Below are 27,029 nucleotides of genomic sequence, written 5' to 3'. Positions count from 1 at the left end.
CTCTGGAAGAATTTTTGGTGCTATCTTCAGAGCTATTACTTGTACAGAGAACTGGGAGCGGGGGTGAAGAGGTAATCTCAGTATTCTTTCATCTTGGGAAGAATGGAAATCAGTTGAGAAGAGGAATCAGTGATCTCTCCGCCAGACAAATTGCATGTCTATAGACAAGCATTTCTCTTTAAAGGTTGTAAAATAGCTTAAAGACTTTGGAAAGCTCTAGAGCCCCCTTAGAATCAGATAACCAGGGAAGGATATGCTAGACAATGTTTTGTATTTCATTGAAGATGTCCATTTATGTTTGGTCAATTTCTTTTGCAATTTTTTTCCTTCAGTAGTCTAACATCATACATTCAGTTCATGAGTGGCAGTGGAGGCTCTGTAGCAGGTTTGCGGAATGTTATAGGAATAATTATGTAGCATATTGTAGCTTTTCTTAGTCACATCTTTAACAAAGCTTTATTTTTTTTGTTTTCATTTTAATTTTAGAATCAACTGGCAGTATAATTGAAGTTCTAAGTAAAATAGATTCAGAAGGAGTTTCAGCAAATCATACTAGTCATGCAACGTCTACAGCAACATCGGGATTTGTAAGTGGAAAAAAAGCCTAAAGCCTTTGCCTTATCTGGAGACTTTCCCCTCCCTTCCTCCCTCCCTGCTGTCTTCCTCTCCTACTTCTTTCTCTTTTCTTTTGGACGCAGTTGCTTTCTTTCAGTCACTAATAATGGGGAGAAGCAGTGGCAGAGATAATTTAAAATAGAGGATTTATTCAGAAATCATTTGTGAATGACTTTATAGCATACAGCCTGATTTCAACATACAGAGAATTCAGGACAGTTGAGCCACATGAAGAGATGGCTCAGGATGAATTCTAACACTGTCCAGAGTACTTTATTCGTCTTTTTAATTTCTCCTTTTCCCTCTCTTAGATTTCTCTGGACTGTATACCATACATTTCTTTTCCCTAGTGGGAAAGGAGATCAGAGCGATTGGGTATCAGTCTCCAAGGTTTTACCTAGTAGCTGAGTGGGGCTTGGAGAATGGAGGTAACCCACTTAGCTTCTTCTCCTGGTTGGAAACAGCTGCTGAAAGCTTATCATGAACTTTTCAGAGGGATACTCCTTACTTACATATTATTTTTGGTAGGCTCCATCAGGGGGTGTGATGAGTCAAGTTAGCTGCCTGAGTGGTGCTTTAGCCAACCTCATTTTCACCGTCTGCAATGCTGTTTGGATATTGACTCACGGAGGTACTGGATAGAAGAGGAAAAAAGGGATTATCTCAACTGTCGATAAAATGACTTGTGGCTAATCTGATATCTAGTCCTGATATCTATGCCTGCCTGGACTGTCTGTCTTCCATATACATTTCTCATTCTACCCATTTATAGCTCTTTATCTCTTTAAGGATAACTTTAAATTGACTTTAAGTAGATTTGAGTTGTATGGGAATTTGTATTTGGGAGGGGAGACTTATGACACCATGATTCCTGGAGGTTTTATGCTCCCAGGTTCTTTGTTGTGTTTTTTACCCCTTTGCCTAATGCATAGAGGCTTTAAACCTCTATGTTGAAAGTGAAGTGCCTATAATCAGCAACATTTTGTTTGAAATGTAAATAATTTTGCAGCTTTTTTCACATACAAAAATTATTTTCTAAGCTATTTATTGCTAAATGAGTGATGATAAAACTGTATATAAAATATGTACTAAATATTGATAGAATTTGAACATAAGCTCAAATATTAAACTTTTACTTTTCAGTACAGTTAGATTTCTGTATCTAACTGTATGACAAGTATTTTTTTTTCTTGACCATCAATAATCCTACTTTAGTAACATTTTCTAACTCTTTAGGAAAGGATATCTATCTAGTTTAGTGCTCTTTTGGGTCCATTTCTTTTAAGGGAAGCATCAATATAGTATTTTAGAACTATTTCAACATGGCTGCAAGTAAAATGCTTCCCATTGCGTCAGAAATTCGAGAACAATTGCGATTACAGCTCATGTGAAATTTGCCTATTTACTGTTCCTGTTTGTGCCCTTTCTTAAAAAAAACTGTACTGGATAAATAGGAAGAAGTAAGTCATTTGCCATATTAGAGTCTGGTGTTTTGTAACCTATGGTGGGCATTGTGCTAAAGAAAATTAAAATTATAATCTTAAGCCTGAGAATATGGTCAGTATATAAATGTGATTTTTCCTTAAAGTAAGGGTTGGCAGACCTTTTTGATGAAGGGCCATATAGTAAATATTTTAGGCTTTGTGGGCTGCACAGTGCTTGTATTCTATTACATATTCTTTCTGTTTTTCTTATTTTTTTAGTATATGTGCTGCCGAAGCGAGCACTGTTTTTCTTATTTTAATCAACCTATATAAACCATTTTAGCTCTTAGTCCTTGTTTGCCAACTTCTACTTTAGAATAAAATGATTGAAAATTGGACATTATTCTTTTATAACCCAATATGTACTTCACTTATTAGCTACGCGTATTATCACTAAGTAGAAAAAGACAATATCCAGTTAGACAAAGGATATTCCTGGGAAAGAAATTTAAGTTAAATTTTATTTTACTTAAAAACATTATGAAGGGCCGGGCGCAGTGGCTCACCCCTGTAATCCCAGCACTTTGGGAGGCCAAGGCGGGTGGATCACGAGGTCAGGAGTTCCAGACCAGCCTGGCCAACATGGTGAAACCCCGTCTCAACTGAAAATATTAAAAAAATTTAGCTGGGTGTGGTGGCATGGGCCTGTAGTCCCAGCTGCTTGGGAGGCTGAGGCAGGATACTCGCTTGAACTCGAGAGGCAGAGGTTGCTGTGAGCCAAGATCTCGCCACTGCACTCCAGCCTGGGCGACAGAGCGAGACTCCGTCTCAAAACAGACAAACAAACCAAAACCATTATGAGGCAATCAAATTTACATTCATTAAGCAGCGTTTTACTCCTCTGTTTACAGCGAATTTTATACATTACATCTTATGAGCTAAAATTTCATTATTTTTTAGATTTTTGGGTAGCTAATAATTGCTGAATTAGAGCCAGGAAAGTTGAGTATGAGACATACTGTCAGTTAGCAAGAAGCAAGCAATAAAAAAGTTCTTAACTGTAAAGAAGTCCTTTTCTACAGATTACCTAATTAGTTTCTATTAAAAAAATCAAATATAATTGCAATAATTATGCTCCATCAAATTCACTGACATTGTATTCGCATCTATTCAAAAACAAAACTAGGTATGTAAGAAGTTAATAGTTTTGAAAAGTTATCAATGAAATAAATTACTTTTTAAAACTGTCCTGTAGGCTGGAGCTATTGGCCAGAAACTCCCTCCATTTTCTTATGCTTATACGGAACTGGAAGCTATTATGTATGCCCTTGGAGTGGGAGCATCAATCAAGGATCCAAAAGATTTGAAATTTGTTTATGAAGGAAGTTCTGATTTCTCCTGTTTGCCCACCTTTGGAGTTATCATAGGTCAGAAGTCTCTAATGGGTGGAGGATTAGCAGAAATTCCTGGGCTTTCAATCAACTTTGCAAAGGTATGCCTAATAAGAAACCTTTATTTTGCTTTTCTATTTCTGTAAATATTATTCATAAATGTCATACCTTATATGTATATGTGTGTAGTGTGCGTATATATATTTATATAATTATTTATAGTGGTTAGTTTAGCATATCTTTTGATTTTTCTTTTTAAGAAAAAAAGAGGGGAGAGTTTGTTTAAAATGCCAGCAAAAAGAAGAAAAGAGGAAGTACGTGTAGTCCCGTAACCCTGGCATAATGTTATTTATCCTCTCTCTGCCATTTACTTGACAAATAACATCTCTAGGCTTCAGTTTCCTTATCTATAAAATGGATATGATAATTCTCACCTCATGACATTGGTGAAGAAGCAAGCCAGGGAGGAGTATTTAAGGCAAATAGCACATGCTTAGTTTGTTTTTGGAACAGTAATAGGGCCAGCATAGCTATAGAGTGAGCAAGGGGCCAATGGTAGGAGAAGGCCATGGAGTAATTATAAAGATTTCGGCATATACTTTGATGAACATGGGAAGCCATTTGTCAGTCTGAGCTGAGTAGTGACATAATCTGGGTATGTTCACACACTGGCTCAAGCTTGCTATTGTTGGAGAATAGGTTATAGGGGAGGCAAGCATGAAAGCAGAGAAACCACTTAAGAGTCTATTATAGTAATCCAAGTAAAAGTGCTGCATATGAGGGTTAGAAAAGAGGAGTCAAGGATGAAGATGTTTGTTCTGGATAACTGGAATGATATATATATACACATATATGGGTGCATATATATATATTGTATATAATTATACATTACACATATCTATATGTAATGTATAATTATGTATAGTGTATTTAATATGTATAGTAGTTACATATGGCATTATGTATAATTTATACATACACATTTATTTTAAGGTGGGGTTGATCAGGAGTTGGTTTTAAATATGTTTGAGGTGCTTGTTACACATTTAAGTGGAAATGTAAGAATGGACATTTGAATATATGAGTCTAGAGTTCAGGGAGGGGTCTAACTGGGTCCTTAGCATTTAGGTGATGTTTAAAGACTGGAGATTAGATGAAGTCACCTAATGTGTGAGAGTAAGTAGAGAAAAGGCCTGAGTTTAGAGGCCCTGCAATGTTGAGAGGGTGAAGAGATGCAGAGGAACTAGCAAAAAGAGACTGAACAGAAATGGTTGATGAGGTGTGGGGAGTATCAGGAGAATGGGGTATTTGAGAAGCCAAATGAATAAAGTGTGTCAAGAAAGAGGAGTGAACAATGGTGAGAAGTTCTTTGAGATAGGGTATATTTTATTTCTTGGAGTAAGATTCAGGTTATGAACCTGGTAATAATTTTTGAATCATGGGGCTGTGAGCTGGTATCTGTAACTTTGACTGATTGGAGAACCTATTTACTGGTGGATCAGTTAGCCCATTGCTGCTCTAAGTTGATGGCCAGTTATTTTATTAGAGTATTTCATGAAGCTGGGAGGAAGACAAGAAATATGTGCTAGGCAGTTTGCTGTTTCATTCACACTCCCATGGTTAGTTGCTGTATACTTTGAACAGTGTAAATGCAAAAAGTTAAAACAAATGTTTCAAAATTCCCCCTAACAATTGGAAATTGTAAATGGTGTTCATACATCTTGGAAATTGAATCCTAGTCTTCTTACCTTGAGTTTTTCAGGCTGTGTGACACAGTAAGGCCAACCTTCATTTGTCTTCTCATCAACCTCCTCGTCTTCTTCTTCTCCTTCTTCCTCTTCTTCTTCTTCCTCTTCCTCCTCCTCCTCCTCCTCCTCCTCTTCTTCTTCTTTCTTCTTCTTCTTTCTTCCCCTTCTTTCTCCCCCTTCTTCTTCCCCTTCTTCTCCCTTCCTCCCTTCTTTCCTCCTCCCTTCTTTCCTCCTCCCTTCTTCTTCCTCTTCTTCTTCCTCTTCTTCTTCCTCCTCCTTTCTTCCTGCTTCTTCTTCCTTCTTCCTGCTTCCTGCTTCTCCCTTCTTCCTGCTTCTCCCTTCTCCTCCTTTCTTCCTTCTCCTTCTTTCACCTCCCCCTCCCCCCTTCTTCTTCTTCTTCCTCCTCCTCCTCCTTCTTCTTCTTCTTCCTCCTCCTCCTCCTTCTTCTTCTTCTTCCTCTTCCTCTTCTTCTTCCTCTTCTTCTTCTTCCTCTTCTTCTTCTTCCTCTTCTTCTTCTTCCTCTTCTTCTTCTTCCTCTTCTTCTTCCTCCTCTTCCTTTCTTCCTCCTCCTTTCTTCCTCCTCCTTTCTTCCTGCTGCTTCTTTCTTCTTCCTTATTCCTGCTTCTCCCTTCTTCCTTCTTCTCCCTTCTCCCTACTCCCTTCTCCTCCTCCTCCTTTCTTCCTTCTTCCTTCTTTCCCTCCCCTTCCCCCTCCCTCCATCCTCCTCCTTCTCCTCCTCCTCCTCCTCCTTCTTCTTCTTCCTTCTTCTTTCTTCTTCTTTCTTCTTCTTCTTCGTCCTGAGGAAGACTGGAAAACTGGCCCTCTGCGGTGAAAGTGGGGTCATTTGAGTGTATGCTTCAGGTTTTGGTTTTCTTGTCCTGTTGTTTTCCTGCATACCTTGGTGCATTCTTTGTTTGACACATTGAGGTTAAGTGGCTATTAAGTTACACAGTATCCTTAGTATCTACTCTTTGTAGATAATTTACAAAGTATTATAAGAAAGGGATATTCACATTGACAGAGCTTTCATTTTGAACATGGTTGTAAGGTTTTTCTTTGTGTTTTAGTTGTGTCATTTGTATTTGGTATATGCGACCTGAAATTACTAGCACTGGCCCATTTGTACATTCTTATTCAATGAATATTTATTGGATGCCCGCTGTGTTCCAGGCACTATTATAAGTTCTGGGAATACAGCCTAGTTTATTGTCTCTTGGCAAATGATATGTAATTAATAGTCAACAAGGCTTTATGAATGCCAAGAAAGAACACAAATATATTTTCTCTGCTCCAGAAGAGCTGACTGTCTTGAGATGGGGGGATTGATTATTTTTGAATCACATGATTAAGAAGAAGAAGCTAAACGGAGATAGATAACTTGGGAAGAAATGTGAGCCCATGGACAGTAAAGTGTCACTTGTGAGTAGCAGTATCCACAGGCGAACCTGTGGAGCAAGAAAGTTTGCTAATGAAATTTTGTTTACCCTAACTTAGGTTCTTCATGGAGAGCAATACTTAGAGTTATATAAACCACTTCCCAGAGCAGGTGAGTTATTGATATACCAATTCCGTAATACCATACTTTTATTTCCTGATTAACCTTCTAAATAACATCAGTGTGTTAAACTGGTATAGAGTGACCTAATAAAACATATCACAAATTATTATGCGCATGTGAGCCATTAGAGTAGATTGATGTTAACTAGTACCTGTTTTGGTCACCTTAAGCTTTGTCCTTCAATAGTCTTAAAAATTTATTTCATAATTTATCTCTGTTGATGTATGTGTTATTAACAACTGAAAGGAACATTCGTGTGTGTGCTCTAAACTTAGTGATTGTGTATAATCTGTTACGGTTCTTAGGATTATTGTTCTTTTCTCAGGTATTTATACCGATTTTCATAAAGCAAACAATGTTAAAAGATACAGAATTTCTTGTAATTCATTTTTTTTCTATTTTGTTTTGGAGAAAATAAAAACAAGTCTGCTTTAATAATTTTACTTTTCTCAATAATATCTTACTTTTTTAGTAAATCTCTTTATTTATAAATTTGATATATTTATTTCTCTATTTTGATGTTTGAATGTTGTCTAATTATATACTGGTCATATAAGGTGGTAGAATACAAAAGGAATGTTTTGTTAATATTTGTCATTTCACATTATACAATGTAGAAGTCAGCAAGTAGCTAGAATCCTACTTGAATATTTTCTTAAACCTTTTATTTTTTCTAAAAAATTTATGAGATTTTTATTGCTTGAAGCTGCATAGCTTTATTTCAGTGTAAGCATTATAGCATACATTTTCAAAACAGCTCTTTTTATGTGAAACAGTATACTTTGTGGTGATTGTGCATTGATCAAGTATCTGCTGGATATCCAGTATTTGCAAGGCACAGTATTAGGTAGTAGGTAATTTTCTAACCTGACAGTATATAAAAATCACCCGAGTTATTACATTATATTATCTTTTAATTTAAGTAAAATGTAGATTCTCAATCCCAACCTTGGAAATTGTGTGTGTGTGTGTGTGTGTGTGTGTGTGTGTGTATGTGTGTGTATGTGTGCATGTATGTATGTGGTGGGGTGGTGTTGGTGACAGTGACTAGGGTTTCATATGTAACCAGCCCTATGGATCCACTTGGAAACCATTGTTATAAGGGAAGTAGAAATGTGTAAGATAGGTTTCTGCTATTAAGGATTTTAAAATACGAAAAGAGAGATTAGATGTGTACTCCAGAGTGTTTATAACTGAACAGTGATGTGAATAGGAAGGTGTAGAGAATAACTTTTTAATTTTTTTACCTCCTTAGCCTCAAGTTATATTTCTCATGAATTATTTTTTCTCAGTAGAGCCTGTGCATTTTCTTTAAGTAGTTTTAAAATTTACTAGTAAATGTGAATGTTTAAAATATGATAGGCTTGTGGTATGGAACCTTTTAAACTGCAGAAAACCAAGGTCAGGACTACTGTTTATAATCTACTGTTTGTAAAACACACCAATTGATGAGGCATAGAGTGTCAAGCATCAGGAGACTGATAGCAACATCTCTTAATGGCTCATTTGTTGGCTATAGTGGTAGTGTCGTAGGCTGACTTACCCTCATCATGTTAAAAATAACCACTAGAAGGAGTGAAGGAAACCTCACAGCAGTACTTTCTTTTCTGTCTGGTTTTTTTTTTTTTTTTTTGGTTTTATAAAACTTTATTATTTTAAAAGTAATTTTAAGTTTTATTTTAGATTTAAGAGGTACCTGTGCAGATTTGTTACATGGGTGTATTGTGTGATGCTGAGGTTTGGGATATGAAAGATCCCATCACTTGGGTAGTGAGCATAGTACCTAACAGGTAGTTTTCAGGTCTTGCTTTCCCTATTCTAGTAGTTCCCATTGTCTGTTGTTCCCATCTTTATGTCCACATGTACCCAGAGTTCAGCTCCCATTTATAAGTGAAAACATGTGGTATTTGTTTTTTTGTTCCTGCATTAATTCGCTTAGGATAATGATGTCCAGCTGCATCCATGTTGCGGCGGAGCACGATTTAGTTCTTTTCATGGCTGTGTAGTATTCTGTGGTATCTATGTACCACATTTTCTTTATCCATTTCACCATTGATGGGCACTTAGATTGATTCCCTGTCTTTGCTATTGTGAACAGTGCTGCAGTGAGCATATGAGTGCATGTGTCTTTTGGTGGAATGATTTCTTTTCCTTTGGGTATATAGCTAGTAATGAGATTGCTGGGTCAAATGATAGTTCTGTTTTAAGTTCTTTGAGAAATCTCCAGACTGCTTTTCATGGTAGCTGAACTAATTTACATTCTCTCCAACAGTGTGTAAATAATGTTCTCTTTTATCTGCAGCCTAACCAGCATCTGTTTTTTTTTGACTTTAGGAATAGCCATTCTGACTGATGTGAGATGGTGTCTCATTGTGGTTTTGATTTGCATTTCTCTGATGATTAGTGTTGTGAAGCATTTTTTGTTTGTTTGTTGACCACTTGTGTGTCTTCTTTTGAGAAGTGTCTGTTCATGTCCTTTGCCAATTTCTTAGTGAGATTATTTGTTTTTTGCTTGTTGAACTATGTTTCTCATAGATTCTAGATATTAGATCTCTCTTGGATACATAGTTTGAGAATATTTTCTCTCATTCTTTAGGTTGTCTGTTTACTCTGTTCATGGTTGAATTAGGTCCTACTTGTTAATGTTTGTTTTGGTTGTAATTGCTTTTGAGGACTTAGCCGTAAATTATTTCCTAAGGCTGATGTCCAGAATGGTATTTCCTAGGTTTTATTCTAGAATTTTAGTACTTTGAGGTCTTACATCTAAATATTTAATCCATCTTGAGTTAATTTTGTATATGATGAAAGGTGGGAGTCTAATTTCATTTTCTGCATATGGCTAGCCAGTTATCCCAGCACTGTTTATTGAATAGGGAGTCCTTTCCCCATTCCCTGTATTTGTCAACTTTGTCAAAGATCAGATGGTTGTAGGTGTGTGGATTTACTTCTGGGTTCTCTGTTCTTTTCCACTGGACTTTTCTTGTACCAGTGCCATGCTGTTTTGGTTTACTGTAGTTTTATAGTATAGTTTCAAGTCAGGTAATGTGATACCTCCAGCTTTGTTTTTTTTACTTAGGATTGCTTTGACTATTCTGGCTCTTTCTGGTACCATATGAATTTTAGAATAATTTTTTCTAATTCTGTAAAAAATGACATTGGTAGTTTCATAGGAACAGCATCGAATCCTCAGATTGCTTTAAATAGTACCACCATTTTAACAATATTGATTCTTCCAACCCATGAGTATGGAATGTTTTCCATTTGTTTGTGTTATCTGTGATTTCTTTCAGCAGTGTTTTATAGTTCTCCTATAGAGATCTTTCACCGCCTTGGTTAGATGTATTCCTAGATATTTTATTTTTTTTGTGGCTATTGTAAATGAGATTGCATTCTTGATTTGGCTCTCAACTTGAATATTATTGGTGTATGGAAATGCTACTCTTTTTTTTGTTCATTGATTTTGTGTCCTGAAACTTTTACTTGACTCATTATATGAGTTCTAGGAGCCTTTTGGTAGATGGAGTCATTAGTGTTTTCTAGGTATAGAATCATATCATTGGTGAAGACAGATAATTTGACTTCTTTTCCTATTTGGATGTCTTAAAAAAAGTTTTTTTTTTCTTGCCTCATTGCTCTGGGTAGGACTTACAGTACTGTGTTGAATAGAAATTTAAGAAAAAATGGGGTAAATGCTATTGGTTGTATGCTCAACAAATGTTTGTTGAATAACAGGATCAAAAGAGACCAAGAAGGATCCTTGACATTGCCAGTGGTTATTTTAAAAAATCTAATGTGTGAAATATTGATGTTTGAAATTTAGTGATTCAGGTATTCTGACTGCTTTTAATGTTGAATTATTTTTTCTAGTGAGTTCAGGAACATTATTATTTTATTATACTTTAAGTTCTGGGGTACATGTGCACAACATGCAGTTTTGTTAAACAGGTATACACGTGCCATGGTGGGGTTTGCTGCACCCATCAATGCGTCACCTGTATTAGGTATTTCTCCTAATATTATCCCTCCCCTTCCTCCCACCCCTTGACAGACCCCAGTGTGTGATGCTCCCCTCCCTGTGTCCATGTGATCTCATTGTTCAACTCCCACTTACGAGTGAGAACATGTGGTGTTTGGTTTTCTGATCTTGTGATAGTTTGCTGAGAATGATGGTTTCCAGCTTCATCCATGTCCCTGCAAAGGACATGAACTCATTCTTTTTTATGGCTGCATAGTATTCCATGGTGTATATGTGCCACATTTTCTTAATCCAGTCTATCATTGATGGACATTTGGATTGATTCCAAGTCTTTGGTATTGTGAATAGTGCCGCAATAAATACACGTGTGCATGTGTCTTTATAGCAGCATGATTTATAATCCTTTGGGTATATACCCAGTAATGGGTTTGCTGGGTCAAATGGTATTTCTAGTTCTAGATCCTTGAGGAATCGCCACACTGTCTTCCACAGTGGTTGAACTAATTTACACTCCTTCGAACAGTGTAAAAGTATTCCTATTTCTCTACATCCTCTCCAGCATCTGTTGTTCAGGAACATTATTTCAAACCATAGTTTTCTAGTTTTGCTGAGCTTACAGTGGAAATGCTATTAAATTCTTTCACAGCTTATTATAGTAATCTTTGGTTTTTAAGATACTGTATTTCTTTTACTTTTCTTTCTAGGAAAATTAAAATGTGAAGCAGTTGTTGCTGATGTCCTAGATAAAGGATCCGGTGTAGTGATTATTATGGATGGTAATTTATTTACAATTCTTATAATATTATTAGATTGATAGGCTTTGTGTATGACATAGTACTTCACCACAGAAGTTGATTAATAAGTTAGTATTTGTTTTCCAATTTGTAAGAAAACAAGATAAGCATTTTTAAACTCTTTAAGAAAAATGAAGAAGGAGGGGAATTTCTGGGCTCAGGCTGGGAAGGGTGAGGCATTTCATTGGATTTAAAACAACATAACCAAAGCACAAGGGTGAGAAATGTGAGAAAGCACAAGGGTATTGATAATGTAGAGGAGAATTAAGCTTGCTGGAGTTATGTTTTTGGCAGGAAGGAATATTAGATAGTCCTCACTTGACAGTTAGGCTGTATTTTAGATATTCTTTAATGTGTTAGCTGTTTGGACCTTGGAACATATTTGACCACTGAATTATTCTTATAAATGGTAGTTAGGCTCCTAGACTTACGCTTTTATAAATTTCTAGACTTGAACTTACGATGTGGTTTAAACACCACAGCCACATTTTATTTGCAGTGGGGAAAAAAGATTATAGTAGTTTAATAAATGTTGAAATGCTAGTAATTAAACATAAGATAAAGATACGATGCTTAAAGTTTGTAAATTTTAAAAATTAAATTTTAAAAATTAAATTTAGATTTATAAATTTAAAATTTGCAAGTTTTAAAGTTTAAGAACAAAAAAGTAGATATTTGTTGTCAGTAATTTTGGAAACTAAGAACAGTATAAAGTTTGACATTATTTAATATTTGGAATATAAGTTTATCATTTTTGTTGTAAATACATAGGAGGTTATACTGTATATGCTGTTTTGGAACTTACTTTATTTTTGCTTAATAATCAATTGAGAACATTTTTGATGCTCTTAAATATTATGTATGTTTTTATCTTTCTTCTCCTCCTTTTTCTCTTCCTTTCTCTTCTCTTTTTAGGTTTTCATACTTGTCATTCCAGATATCGGCCAACACTTGGCTACTATACTCCCAGTTCTCTTTTAGTCTTCTCACCATTGTACCAAATGTAATATACCAAAAAAAAAAAAAGTCCTGCAGAAANTTTTTTTTTTTTTTTTTTTGGTTTTATAAAACTTTATTATTTTAAAAAGTAATTTTAAGTTTTATTTTAGATTTAAGAGGTACCTGTGCAGATTTGTTACATGGGTGTATTGTGTGATGCTGAGGTTTGGGATATGAAAGATCCCATCACTTGGGTAGTGAGCATAGTACCTAACAGGTAGTTTTTCAGGTCTTGCTTTCCCTATTCTAGTAGTTCCCATTGTCTGTTGTTCCCATCTTTATGTCCACATGTACCCAGAGTTCAGCTCCCATTTATAAGTGAAAACATGTGGTATTTGTTTTTTTGTTCCTGCATTAATTCGCTTAGGATAATGATGTCCAGCTGCATCCATGTTGCGGCGGAGCACGATTTAGTTCTTTTTCATGGCTGTGTAGTATTCTGTGGTATCTATGTACCACATTTTCTTTATCCATTTCACCATTGATGGGCACTTAGATTGATTCCCTGTCTTTGCTATTGTGAACAGTGCTGCAGTGAGCATATGAGTGCATGTGTCTTTTTGGTGGAATGATTTCTTTTCCTTTGGGTATATAGCTAGTAATGAGATTGCTGGGTCAAATGATAGTTCTGTTTTAAGTTCTTTGAGAAATCTCCAGACTGCTTTTCATGGTAGCTGAACTAATTTACATTCTCTCCAACAGTGTGTAAATAATGTTCTCTTTTATCTGCAGCCTAACCAGCATCTGTTTTTTTTTGACTTTAGGAATAGCCATTCTGACTGATGTGAGATGGTGTCTCATTGTGGTTTTGATTTGCATTTCTCTGATGATTAGTGTTGTGAAGCATTTTTTGTTTGTTTGTTGACCACTTGTGTGTCTTCTTTTGAGAAGTGTCTGTTCATGTCCTTTGCCAATTTCTTAGTGAGATTATTTGTTTTTTGCTTGTTGAACTATGTTTCTCATAGATTCTAGATATTAGATCTCTCTTGGATACATAGTTTGAGAATATTTTCTCTCATTCTTTAGGTTGTCTGTTTACTCTGTTCATGGTTGAATTAGGTCCTACTTGTTAATGTTTGTTTTGGTTGTAATTGCTTTTGAGGACTTAGCCGTAAATTATTTCCTAAGGCTGATGTCCAGAATGGTATTTCCTAGGTTTTATTCTAGAATTTTAGTACTTTGAGGTCTTACATCTAAATATTTAATCCATCTTGAGTTAATTTTTGTATATGATGAAAGGTGGGAGTCTAATTTCATTTTTCTGCATATGGCTAGCCAGTTATCCCAGCACTGTTTATTGAATAGGGAGTCCTTTCCCCATTCCCTGTATTTGTCAACTTTGTCAAAGATCAGATGGTTGTAGGTGTGTGGATTTACTTCTGGGTTCTCTGTTCTTTTCCACTGGACTTTTCTTGTACCAGTGCCATGCTGTTTTGGTTTACTGTAGTTTTATAGTATAGTTTCAAGTCAGGTAATGTGATACCTCCAGCTTTGTTTTTTTTACTTAGGATTGCTTTGACTATTCTGGCTCTTTCTGGTACCATATGAATTTTAGAATAATTTTTTCTAATTCTGTAAAAAATGACATTGGTAGTTTCATAGGAACAGCATCGAATCCTCAGATTGCTTTAAATAGTACCACCATTTTAACAATATTGATTCTTCCAACCCATGAGTATGGAATGTTTTTCCATTTGTTTGTGTTATCTGTGATTTCTTTCAGCAGTGTTTTATAGTTCTCCTATAGAGATCTTTCACCGCCTTGGTTAGATGTATTCCTAGATATTTTATTTTTTTTGTGGCTATTGTAAATGAGATTGCATTCTTGATTTGGCTCTCAACTTGAATATTATTGGTGTATGGAAATGCTACTCTTTTTTTTGTTCATTGATTTTGTGTCCTGAAACTTTTACTTGACTCATTATATGAGTTCTAGGAGCCTTTTGGTAGATGGAGTCATTAGTGTTTTCTAGGTATAGAATCATATCATTGGTGAAGACAGATAATTTGACTTCTTTTCCTATTTGGATGTCTTAAAAAAAGTTTTTTTTTTCTTGCCTCATTGCTCTGGGTAGGACTTACAGTACTGTGTTGAATAGAAATTTAAGAAAAAATGGGGTAAATGCTATTGGTTGTATGCTCAACAAATGTTTGTTGAATAACAGGATCAAAAGAGACCAAGAAGGATCCTTGACATTGCCAGTGGTTATTTTAAAAAATCTAATGTGTGAAATATTGATGTTTGAAATTTAGTGATTCAGGTATTCTGACTGCTTTTAATGTTGAATTATTTTTTCTAGTGAGTTCAGGAACATTATTATTTTTATTATACTTTAAGTTCTGGGGTACATGTGCACAACATGCAGTTTTGTTAAACAGGTATACACGTGCCATGGTGGGGTTTGCTGCACCCATCAATGCGTCACCTGTATTAGGTATTTCTCCTAATATTATCCCTCCCCTTCCTCCCACCCCTTGACAGACCCCAGTGTGTGATGCTCCCCTCCCTGTGTCCATGTGATCTCATTGTTCAACTCCCACTTACGAGTGAGAACATGTGGTGTTTGGTTTTCTGATCTTGTGATAGTTTGCTGAGAATGATGGTTTCCAGCTTCATCCATGTCCCTGCAAAGGACATGAACTCATTCTTTTTTATGGCTGCATAGTATTCCATGGTGTATATGTGCCACATTTTCTTAATCCAGTCTATCATTGATGGACATTTGGATTGATTCCAAGTCTTTGGTATTGTGAATAGTGCCGCAATAAATACACGTGTGCATGTGTCTTTATAGCAGCATGATTTATAATCCTTTGGGTATATACCCAGTAATGGGTTTGCTGGGTCAAATGGTATTTCTAGTTCTAGATCCTTGAGGAATCGCCACACTGTCTTCCACAGTGGTTGAACTAATTTACACTCCTTCGAACAGTGTAAAAGTATTCCTATTTCTCTACATCCTCTCCAGCATCTGTTGTTCAGGAACATTATTTCAAACCATAGTTTTCTAGTTTTGCTGAGCTTACAGTGGAAATGCTATTAAATTCTTTCACAGCTTATTATAGTAATCTTTGGTTTTAAGATACTGTATTTCTTTTACTTTTCTTTCTAGGAAAATTAAAATGTGAAGCAGTTGTTGCTGATGTCCTAGATAAAGGATCCGGTGTAGTGATTATTATGGATGGTAATTTATTTACAATTCTTATAATATTATTAGATTGATAGGCTTTGTGTATGACATAGTACTTCACCACAGAAGTTGATTAATAAGTTAGTATTTGTTTTCCAATTTGTAAGAAAACAAGATAAGCATTTTAAACTCTTTAAGAAAATGAAGAAGGAGGGGAATTTCTGGGCTCAGGCTGGGAAGGGTGAGGCATTTCATTGGATTTAAAACAACATAACCAAAGCACAAGGGTGAGAAATGTGAGAAAGCACAAGGGTATTGATAATGTAGAGGAGAATTAAGCTTGCTGGAGTTATGTTTTGGCAGGAAGGAATATTAGATAGTCCTCACTTGACAGTTAGGCTGTATTTTAGATATTCTTTAATGTGTTAGCTGTTTGGACCTTGGAACATATTTGACCACTGAATTATTCTTATAAATGGTAGTTAGGCTCCTAGACTTACGCTTTTATAAATTTCTAGACTTGAACTTACGATGTGGTTTAAACACCACAGCCACATTTTATTTGCAGTGGGGAAAAAAGATTATAGTAGTTTAATAAATGTTGAAATGCTAGTAATTAAACATAAGATAAAGATACGATGCTTAAAGTTTGTAAATTTTAAAATTAAATTTTAAAATTAAATTTAGATTTATAAATTTAAAATTTGCAAGTTTTAAAGTTTAAGAACAAAAAAGTAGATATTTGTTGTCAGTAATTTTGGAAACTAAGAACAGTATAAAGTTTGACATTATTTAATATTTGGAATATAAGTTTATCATTTTGTTGTAAATACATAGGAGGTTATACTGTATATGCTGTTTTGGAACTTACTTTATTTTGCTTAATAATCAATTGAGAACATTTTGATGCTCTTAAATATTATGTATGTTTTATCTTTCTTCTCCTCCTTTTCTCTTCCTTTCTCTTCTCTTTTAGGTTTTCATACTTGTCATTCCAGATATCGGCCAACACTTGGCTACTATACTCCCAGTTCTCTTTTAGTCTTCTCACCATTGTACCAAATGTAATATACCAAAAAAAAAAAAAGTCCTGCAGAAACATTGCTTTAATTTTACTGTTCTCTCTTGATCTGTTCCATTTATTGAAATACAACTTGGTAATGGTCCTTAGTATATTAGAATTTGTAGACAAAGTATGGGTGAAATTAGTTATTCAATTGCCTGTGTGATAAAATAAAATCTTATTTGAAATACATTGACATGCCTTTCCTTATTTTTGGTTATAATTAGATTTTTCTTTAGTATGCAATTTAAAATCATATTTCTACGTTTGCTGAGCTAGATATGAAACAGATAATAATCTGTCCCTAGTAAGTTAGTAAATAGAGGGACAGCTGTCTTATTCATTACTTGCTCACTTGCTCACTCATATCATTTATTCACTGATTTATTAATTAATAAACACTTATAGGTGCCCTTTTTTCTGCACAGGAACTATTCTAGTTGATGGGAAAATAAAGAGTGAGCAGAACAGCCATGATCCTGCCCTCATGTGGCTTATACCTTCATTCCCACTTATTTCCTCTCCATGCTCTTCTTGACTGCTTTGGCAGAATGTTTGTAAGTTCGAGTGTGGTTAAGTACAGGTAGTGGGATTATTTGAAATGTTTAAGGTGGAAATAATTGGAATCTGAATAGCAGTTGGAGAGCCTTAAGAAAAGTGAAAGAACTGCTATTTCATAGTTAAGAAAGGATTTTTGAAACTCCTCTTCTCTCTGCCTTTCAGAATCTGGTATGAATGGATTAAAATGAATGCTTTGTAATCCAAACTTGGACACCTTTACATGTTAGAACTCTTTCAGTAATTGGATTTTGTTTTTGAAACCTTGACAGGAATTGTTGAACCTATCTTGGTTAACTAGTTATGTTTTTTGGTAGTAACTTCTTTTATTTTTTCTTTTATTTACTTTTCAGTCTATTCTTATTCTGAGAAGGAACTTATATGCCACAATCAGTTCTCTCTCTTTCTTGTTGGCTCTGGAGGCTTTGGTGGAAAACGGACATCAGACAAAGTCAAGGTAAGGGATGGCTTTATAAGCAAAATATATGTGTAGTTAAGGATTCTTATCTATACAATTGAGACTTGAACAGCATGAGTTTGAACTGCATGAGCCCTCTTATAGGCAGATTTTCTTACACATCTGCCACCCCTGGCACAGCAAGACCAACCCCTCTTCTTCCTCCTCCTCCTCCTCAGCCTACCCAATGTGAAGATGATGAGGATGAAGACCTTTATGATGATCTGCTTCCACTTACTGAATAGTAAATATTCTTTCATGTTTTTATGATTTTCGTGACATTTTCTTTTTCCTAGCTTATTATTATTATTATTTTTTTCGCAGAGACAAGTGAACATTTGTTTCTATGCCTTTCTTTCTATGTGTATGTCAAGTCTTTTTCAAAACAAGGCCCCAGGAAACTCCAGATTCAATTACGTCCCTGGGCTTGGTCAACGGCTGCAGGAGTCCTAGGGAGCCTTGTTCAAATGCTAGAGTTACTCATTTACCAACATTAAACCCTGGGATAGACGATGCAGCAAAGCAGGACTCCTTCCTCCATGGGATGTGCTGATTTCAGACGAGGCAGCAGCTATTTTCCTAGCTTATTTTATTGTAATAATACAGAATATAATAATATAACACAAAATATGTGTCAATTGATGGTTTATGTTATTGGAGTCAAAAGTTATATGTGAATTTTTGACTGCATATTCAGTGCTCCCAAGCCCTACATTGTTTAAGGGTCAACTGTATATTGATCTTATATTACCATATATGTAACCTTACAGTGTAGAGACTTGGTAATCAGTACTTTGAATTAGAGTGCATTCCTTGAATTGGAAGTGCTGTTCATGTTTATGTATTCTATATACAACATATTTTATATATAGAAAAGCCTTGCTGAGTTAAGTATAATGTATCTGAAATAATTGTGGGAATATTTGTCATTTTCTTGTACAATCTTTGCAGATCCCAAAAGTTTTTAGAAAAATTGAACACAAGTGATCCTTATATGGATTAAAACCTTCATTTATTAACAGACCTAAGTATTTCTCTTATGCAAGATAATTCTGGTTATTCTTTTGTTCTCAGATTCTAAAAACATTTTTTCCTAACAATATTTAATAATTTGGATTTCACATTAATCTGGCTTTACCTTTAAATTATTTGTGGCAATAAGATTATACTGTAGTGAATATTCTTCTGTAGTAAATAAAGTATTATTTAAAGCAGTATTGGGAAAAGACTTCTGGAATGGTGGCATAAGAAGCTCCTTGAACTTTCTTGTCAGTGAAACAACCATGACTTGTAAAAAGTTATTTTAAAACACAGCTATTTAATGTCTCTGGAAATTGTCCTAAGGGTATAGAGCAAGCAAAGAAACATTTATTCAAGAAAATCTATTGTATTTTGGTAAGAACAGTGAGACTGTGTGGCATTTAAACCACAACCCCTCCCTTTGTTCTTCCTCTCCTGGCTGAGCATGACAGAAACTATACCCCAGGCGTTTGCAGCCAAGAATGTAGGAGACCTCTGCCATGCTGTCTTCCCAGGAGGGGCAGGCTATTAACTTTTCTTATCCTTCTCACTAGCTCTGAATTGCAGATGCTCTATTTCAGGTAAAAGTGACTGACTTGTGAGACTCTATTTCTCCATCCAGCCCCTACTTACAGAGTGGAAACTTTACCCTACCTGTGGCAGGCTAAGAATACTGGGGCCCTGATTGCACTTGCCCCTTGCTTTCCCGTAGCATGGAGGTTCCATGGCTGGAGAGCCAGCTGAGAAGAACAGCAGCCACTATACCTGCCCTGGTTCATTCTTGTAAAGCAAGTGTATCACTTGGAGAGAAGTATGTCACCATTCCTGCAGAAGTTCTGCCTAGAAGGAGAGGAAGCCTGTAGTAACACAAAGCTCTGACCCTCTTCTCAAGGAAACAGACTCTTTTTGTAACTGAGTATTTGGAATTTCAAGCTCAAGGATGCCCTCAAAAACAAGGTGTGACTGTAGTGATAAGCAATTAAGAGAAGGCTGGTAGTTCCATTAACAGCAGAAGCTAAAGAGTGTGGCCTAGCTAGACGTTTACTAGAAAGAACCAGGGAAAGAGATAGCTAAGAAAAGCCCTTCTGGGATTGTAACAAACCTCAAAGACTGGCCTCAATGACTACCCTTGCAAAGAGACTTGAATTTAATTGGATTAGATTGTTGAACAATTTATATCCCAGGACCCTGTTGAAAAAAATAGAACAGTCATCTGGCAATTAATGGAACCTAACAACTGGGTGTGATACCAAAAGAGGCAGACAGTTTAATAGAACGACCAAGGAGAGACAGTCAAAGAGAGTCCTGCTAAAACCAGTGTCATCCTAGGGTAACTGCACAGACTCAAGGCGCACCCTCTGAGGAGCAATATCAGAGGCTGCACATTGTTGGGAGAATAGACTCACATGTAAGAGTCTAGCTAAGTTACTAAATAAATAAACAATAGAAACAAGCCCTGGAAGGGGTGGGGGATTAGTGTCTAGAGTTGTTATAATCTATTATCTGAAATTCCCAGTTAGCAACAAAAAATTATTAGACATGGAAGAAACAGGAGAGTGTGATGCATAGAGGGAAAAAACAAGCAGGCAACAGAAACTGCCTTTGAGAGGACTTAGTAGACAGACTTCAAAACATCTGCTGTAATTATATTCAAAGAATTAAAGGAAACCATGCTTAAATGTTACTAAATATATATAAATTATTACAAAGACCCAAATAGAAGTTTTGGAGCTGAAAGTAGAATAACTGAAATGACAAATTTACTGTTGAAGGGCCAAATGTAGATTTGAGCTGACAGAAGAAAGAATCAAAAAAGCTTAAAGATAGATTGACAGTGATTATACAAACTAAAAAACAGTGAGAACCACAGTGAAGAGAAGGAAAAAGAATGAAGAGCCTTAGAGAAAGGTGGAATATCATTAAGCACACTAACATTCATATAATGGGTGTATCAGATAGAGAGAAAGGAGTAGAAAAAAATTTTGAGGAAATAATGGCTTTTTATGAAAAACATTATACATCCAAGAAGCTCAGTCAACTCCAAATAGATTATATATTTAAAGAGATCCATATTCTCTTCATTGTAGTAAAAGTGTTGAAAGCCAGAAACAAAAAGAAAATGTTGAAAATGACAGAAAAAATGACTCATTACTTACAAAGGAACCCCAATAAGATTAAGAGCTGACTTCTGACTTCTCATCAGGAACAATGGAAGTCAAAAGATAGTAGGCTAATGTATTCAGAGTGCTGAAAGGAAAAAAAAAAAAAACCAATAATTTTATAACCAGCAAAATGATCTTTCCAAAATGAATGCAAAATAGACATTTCTGGACAACAAAAACTGAGAGGATTTGTTGTTAGCAGTCTTGCCTTACAAGAAATACTAAAGAAAGTTCTTCAGATTGATAGCAAGTGACCACATACTGTATTTATGTGGAATACCCAGGATAGGCAAATCTGTAGAGTCACAAAGTAGATTAGAGGTTGCCAGGGGCTGGAGGAGAAAGGAGACAATAGAGTGACTACTGATGAGTGTAGGTTTTCTTTTGGGGACATGAAAATGTGCTTAAGTTGATTCTGGTGATGGTTGGACAGCTCTGCGAATATACTAAAAATCACTGGATTTTACATTTTAAATGGGCGAATTATATGTGTATTGGTCAGTAAAGCTGTTTGAAAAATTAATATTGATCAATACTATATGAAAACAATGTCCCGGGCCCACATTTAAAAAAAAAAATTGTGCTCACTTATTGCTTGGATGTGAAAAAATTACCTGGACAGGTATTAACTGAGTATAATTTATGTGAGGTTGTATCTATTCACCGGTAGCAAATTATGAGTTGTTAAGAACCCTAAGGCAAGTTATGCACTGCACAAACATATGCAGTGGCATTGTCTGAATGAAAAGCTTGGAAATGTTATATTCACTCTTAAAACTTGTAAGCTTTTAGTGAAGATGTTATTTTAGAAAGGGTAAAATAATACAAGTCTGAGGCTGTATTAGATGAAGTAAATATAACACACTATTTGTTTTCCTTTTAACTGTATGTTCTTTTTTTTTTTCTTTTGAGATGGAGTCTTGCTGTATCGCCCAGCCTGGAGTGCAGTGGTACGATCTCAGCTCACTGCAACCTCTGCCTCCTGGGCTCAAGTGATCCTCCTACCTCAGTCTCCCAAGTAGCTGGGATTACAGGCGCCTACCACCATGCCTGGCTAATTTTTGTGTTTTTAGTAGAGATGGGGTTTCACCTTGTTGGCCAGGCTGGTCTCGAACTCCTCACCTCAGGTGTCCTATCCACCTTGGGCTCCCTGTATGTTCTTTTTAATATTGGGCAATAATGAATTATTGTAGACCAGAAAATAATCTAAACTAGATACCATTCTCTGAGCACTTTTCACAAGTATCACTTGTTGCTTTGAGAAAAAAATCAGAGATGATATCAAGTCGTGGTGAAGCCCTGTGCCATAAACGAGTTTCTAGTCTGTTAACAGTAAAACTACCATGGCAGCACTGTCCATCTTAAATGACCTTTGTATACATGGCATACAATGGATTTTGTGGAATAAAAGGTACTCAAAATTTTTTAATTTTTAATTTTCATTTATTTATTTTTAATCAGGCTGCCCTCAGAATCAAGACAGGTTCAGAGAACTCTTGGTACTCAGAAATTTTAAAAGACTGCTCAGGACCTATAGATTGAAGTCAGGTCCTCCAAAACCTAGTAGAATGCATTGAAAATAAATATACAAATAAAACCTGCAAAATACACTGGATACAACTGAAGCAAAGGAGTGTAATTCATGCAAGGATTTTGAAAACAGCAGGCTGCCTTTTGTTTGTCTTTAGAAGCAGCAGCGTCCCCCATGATCTTTTTTTATGTTTTGGGTGTGGGGAGTTTGTGAGGATAAGTTTGGGAATATATCTAAGCGTGGCATTTTAGTAAAGAAAATCACAGATTTCTTAACTCTTTAAAAGGATAAAACTTTATTGTGGAAAATTTACCTAATTGAGAATAAATGAATAATAAAATTTTGCCTCTGTTATAAATTATTGAAAAGTAGATAATAACTACTTGATTTTTTTATGTTTACTTTGGTTTAAATCAACCATAAACTGGCACTCAGATACTTACACATTGTAGATGTTGCAGACTTTTCATCAAAAGGAGTTTTAAGTGTTGGCATTAAGGGATCATAATAATTCAAATATTTTTGGTAACTGTTGTTAAGATGGCAAATTAAAATATGCAAGGATTTAAAAGACCAGTTTTAAAGACTGAATCAATTTAGATGTGAATTGTATGTCTAATTCTTATAGTTGTTCTCGTCTTTTACATAGGGAAAAACTGTCCTTCACTTTTTCTCCATTGTGGCCTGGAGGACGAATCTGATTACATAATTCTTTACATTTAAAAAGGTCATTTCAGGCAAATCATAGTGTAGATGAAGCTAGGAGTTATGAAATTTTAAATATCATTATTTCCTGAACATGAATTTTTTTTTAAAGTTCTTTTATCCAATTTGCAGCATTTATTGTATTGAAACATGGTTGTGTATCAAATGTTAGTTTGGTTAAAGAGAATAATGATAATTTGCATTTAAGATTTAACATGTCATGTCTTAATTTTAGGTAGCTGTAGCCATACCTAATAGACCTCCTGATGCTGTACTTACGGATACCACTTCTCTTAATCAGGTAAGATTGTATTTTTGAAAAATGATAAATCCATCTGGTTGATGACATTTGTTAATTTGTAACTCTGTTACCGTATAACATTATGCATCTAAAAAGTAGGGCCTGTTCAACATAATAAACATAAAGACATGTTTCCTGTGATTGCAAGTTATTTTTTGTAAATTTTTAGTTATTCATGTTTTCCCACTAGATACCAAAATAAAATATAAAATGGTTTTTTATTAGTCCATGTAAAAAGCATTGTATGTTGTTGGTAATGGAGTACTTTCTTTGGAGAGGCTGCCCACTTTAAGAGTGAAGAATTTCATGAAAGCCTCAGAGTAAGTGCAGGATAAAAAATAGTTAAAAGGCAAGTATTAGTCATCCTTTCCTCTTTGGGAAAGAAAGCAATGCCACACTGCTTGGAAACAGATTATTTTATATCAAGTTTAAAGGACAGGCAAATAAAGCATCTTAGAAGCAGTAGGTGATTTAATCTTTTTTGTTTGACATAAAAAATTTGTTCTCTGGTGAAGGAGATAAAATGTCCTGTCAGTTCACAAATTCTGTGAGCATAGAAAAATTTGTTTAAGAAGCAAAAGCAACCATAAAAGTGAGAAAATAAGTTTATTTTGAGAGACTTCAAGAATCTTCTCTAAGATGGCCAGCAGAGTAACCATGCAGATATAGCATAAAATCCTTAAACCTCTGGAGTAATGCAGTGTGTGAGCATGTAATAACAACAAATTGTTCATAAAGTTCACTTAAAAATTTTTTTTGGTTGTATTTTAGAGGAGAACAACACACAGTGGGGCCTACCAGAGGGTAGAGGATAGGAGGAGGGAGAGGATCAGGAAACATAACTAATGGGTAGTAGGTTTAATACCTGGGTAATTAAATAATATGCACAACAAACCCCCATGACACACAGTTACCTGTGTAAGAATCCTGCACATGTACTCCTGAACTTAAAAGTTAAAAAAATAATTTTGGTATGTGTGCTATGAAAACTTCGCAGGACTTACGTTTCCTAGCAAATAGAAATGTAATCTCATGAGCCAGAGAGAATTAAAGTTAGTGCATATGTAATTTTTTTCTGTACCATATAATCAGGTGATGGAGGGAATATAAATTGCTTTATTCTTGCCTTTAAATATTTTTTCCATCCATTATGAGAACATCAACGTCATCATTTATCGTTTACATAAGGTTAACTTACGAAACTAATTCCTGTTTAGAGTAACTAAAAAAACAGAAAAGGCTCATGGTTTCAATGGTTTAAAAACCCAAGAAATACCTCCTTTATTATCACTGAAGTAAAAAAATGTATCTGCTGTAAATAAAAAAGCTGCACACTACGTTTCAAAGTTTTGAATTTCTACCACACCGTAAGTACGAAGGGGTTTTCTTTCTTTTCTTTTTTTTTTTTCCCAGATGACTGAAAACTTTTTGTTGGTTTTGAGGTAGGTTTTAATATTTTGCTGCATGACAAAAGACAGTTTTTAAATCAACAATATTTTTTGTGTGAATAATAGGCACTCATTATTTGGCAGAGGTTCTTGGCCATTTTGTATTGTATGATAATTAGAAAATATGATGAAAGCTATATACCAGTTCCCTGAAAAACATTTTGCATAAAACTTTGTTGTAAATTTCAGGGAATTTGTGGGACATCTGAAATTAGATCCATGCTATAAGAAATACAAGTCACTTAGAAGAAATGTCATCTATTTTCAAGGAATGGAAGGAACACTTGGATACTCAAGATGTAGATGTCTGAAATAACTAGGGTACCTATTCCAAGCAATGAATGTTTAAATACAAGGCTTTGATTTGTAGTATAAGTGTAACAGACATTCAGAGAAGGGATACACATTAGGGAATGACATATAGAAGGGTTCAATAGTAAAAATGGGACTTTGCTGAGATGGTATATGGGTTGTTCTCTCTCCGGATATGTAGAGCTTGCAGTGTGTTGAGAAGTAATGATGGAGTGTAAGAGAGGAGAAGAGCATGACGTGTGTATAAGGGGTAAGAATTAGAGCACTCACATTGGAGACTAGTGTAGGATGATTGTGCATGGGCAGATCTTTAAGAGAAATGGAAATGAGGAAAAATTATGCCATTATACATAAACTTTATGTTAGGTATTTATATTAACTTAGTAACTTTTCAGTCATTAAGAAAACTGGCAACTATATATTTTTAACTCTACCAGTATCACTTCTGGAATGTCTGTTTATAATGTCTTGAGGAGAGTTTCTTCATCTTCAAACTAGTATGGCAGGCCTGCACAGTGGCTCGCACCTTAAATCCCAGCACTTCGGGAGGCTGATGTGGGAGAATTGCTTGGGCTCAGGAGTTTGAGACCAGCCTGGGTAACACAGCAAAACCTTGTCTCCACTAAAAGTAATAATAATAAAAAATTAGCCGAGCATGGTGGCGTACGCCTATTGTCCCAGCTACTCAGGAGGCTGAGGTGGAGGATCACTTGAGCCTGGAAAATCGAGGCTGCAGTGAGTTATGATTGCACCATTGCACTCCAGCCTGGGTAACAGAGCAAGACCCTGTCTCAAAACAAAACATAACAAAACAAATGAGTATGACAATACAAGTGTACTTTGTAGTTTTTCATAATTATTAATAGACAGTTCCACTGCAATAATCTAGAAAGACCAAACAATAAGTAAATATCAGATGTCAGGCTTTGTATTTGAGGAAAATGAGAACAAATATCCATAGTTTCCCCAGATACATATCTTATACTAAACATATCCTATTAAGTAAAGTTAATATTTGGCATATCAGTGCTAGTGTCCAGTAAAATATAATTCTTTATTACAATTACTGTCATCTTGAACTGAAAACAGACCTAGGCTCAAAAACAGGTCTTCCAGTGGGAGATCTTCGCAGATTTAGAACACCCCTTTGTGGGGCCACAAAGCTATTAGAAAGATCATGGATGCTGGTTGGACCATCTGAGTCACTTGCACCTAACTGCCAGGAAGTGCTTACTATCTGATGGGATCATCTAAAGTGAACTGCTGATCAACTCTGTATTTTAGATGCAGAGACTGATTGCATTCCAGATGCTGCAAATACCAAGTCATATCTCCTAGAGTGTTCTTTCTCTCTTATTTTTATTTGGACCTTTAGGTCATAAAGAACTCATGTAAAGTCATTAAGAATCAAAGCAACACAAGCATTCATCTCATCTAGAAGAGTCCCAGCATTTAATTTAGTTTCACTAGAATATTATCATAATTTTTTTATAATTCTGCTTCTACTAAACGATCACAGTATGATACACCAATTGTCAACTTTTAAAAGAAAAAACTTCTTGTACATCCTCTGGTCTCAGAATCTGTGAGAGGTATTGCTGACAGCCATATTCTCCCACTCGCAGCTCCAGAAGACTCCTTTGAACTTTTTGTCTAGGCTGCCACAGTACCCATCGTCTTTAGTTTCCAGTATGTGTCACCTTCACTTCACTGATTGTTTGTGGGTGAAAGTTTGAGATAAATCATTGGGAATCAAAAACAAATCATTGAGAAACCAAAAAAATGACCATACATTTATAACTACTACCGGTTTTTTTTTTTTTTTTTTTTTTTTTT

General features: G+C 35.4%; 1 protein-coding gene across 1 annotated transcript in view; it reads left to right on the top strand.

Moving 5' to 3' along the window:
* Nucleotides 1-27,029, top strand: part of HSD17B4 (hydroxysteroid 17-beta dehydrogenase 4) — a 96,624-nt gene that overhangs the window by 46,111 nt on the left and 23,484 nt on the right. Inside the window, 6 exon segments of the mRNA XM_017872335.1 lie at nt 487-587; nt 3,295-3,531; nt 6,673-6,724; nt 11,417-11,488; nt 17,611-17,714; nt 23,368-23,433. Coding sequence (XP_017727824.1) covers nt 487-587; nt 3,295-3,531; nt 6,673-6,724; nt 11,417-11,488; nt 17,611-17,714; nt 23,368-23,433 — 632 coding nt within the window.

The sequence above is a fragment of the Rhinopithecus bieti genome, unplaced genomic scaffold, assembly GCF_001698545.2.
Source record: "Rhinopithecus bieti isolate Rb0 unplaced genomic scaffold, ASM169854v2 scaffold_6439, whole genome shotgun sequence".
Taxonomy (NCBI): domain Eukaryota; kingdom Metazoa; phylum Chordata; class Mammalia; order Primates; family Cercopithecidae; genus Rhinopithecus; species Rhinopithecus bieti.
The sequence above is the reverse complement of the archived record's forward strand: the minus strand, read 5'-3'. Positions and strand labels throughout refer to the sequence as shown.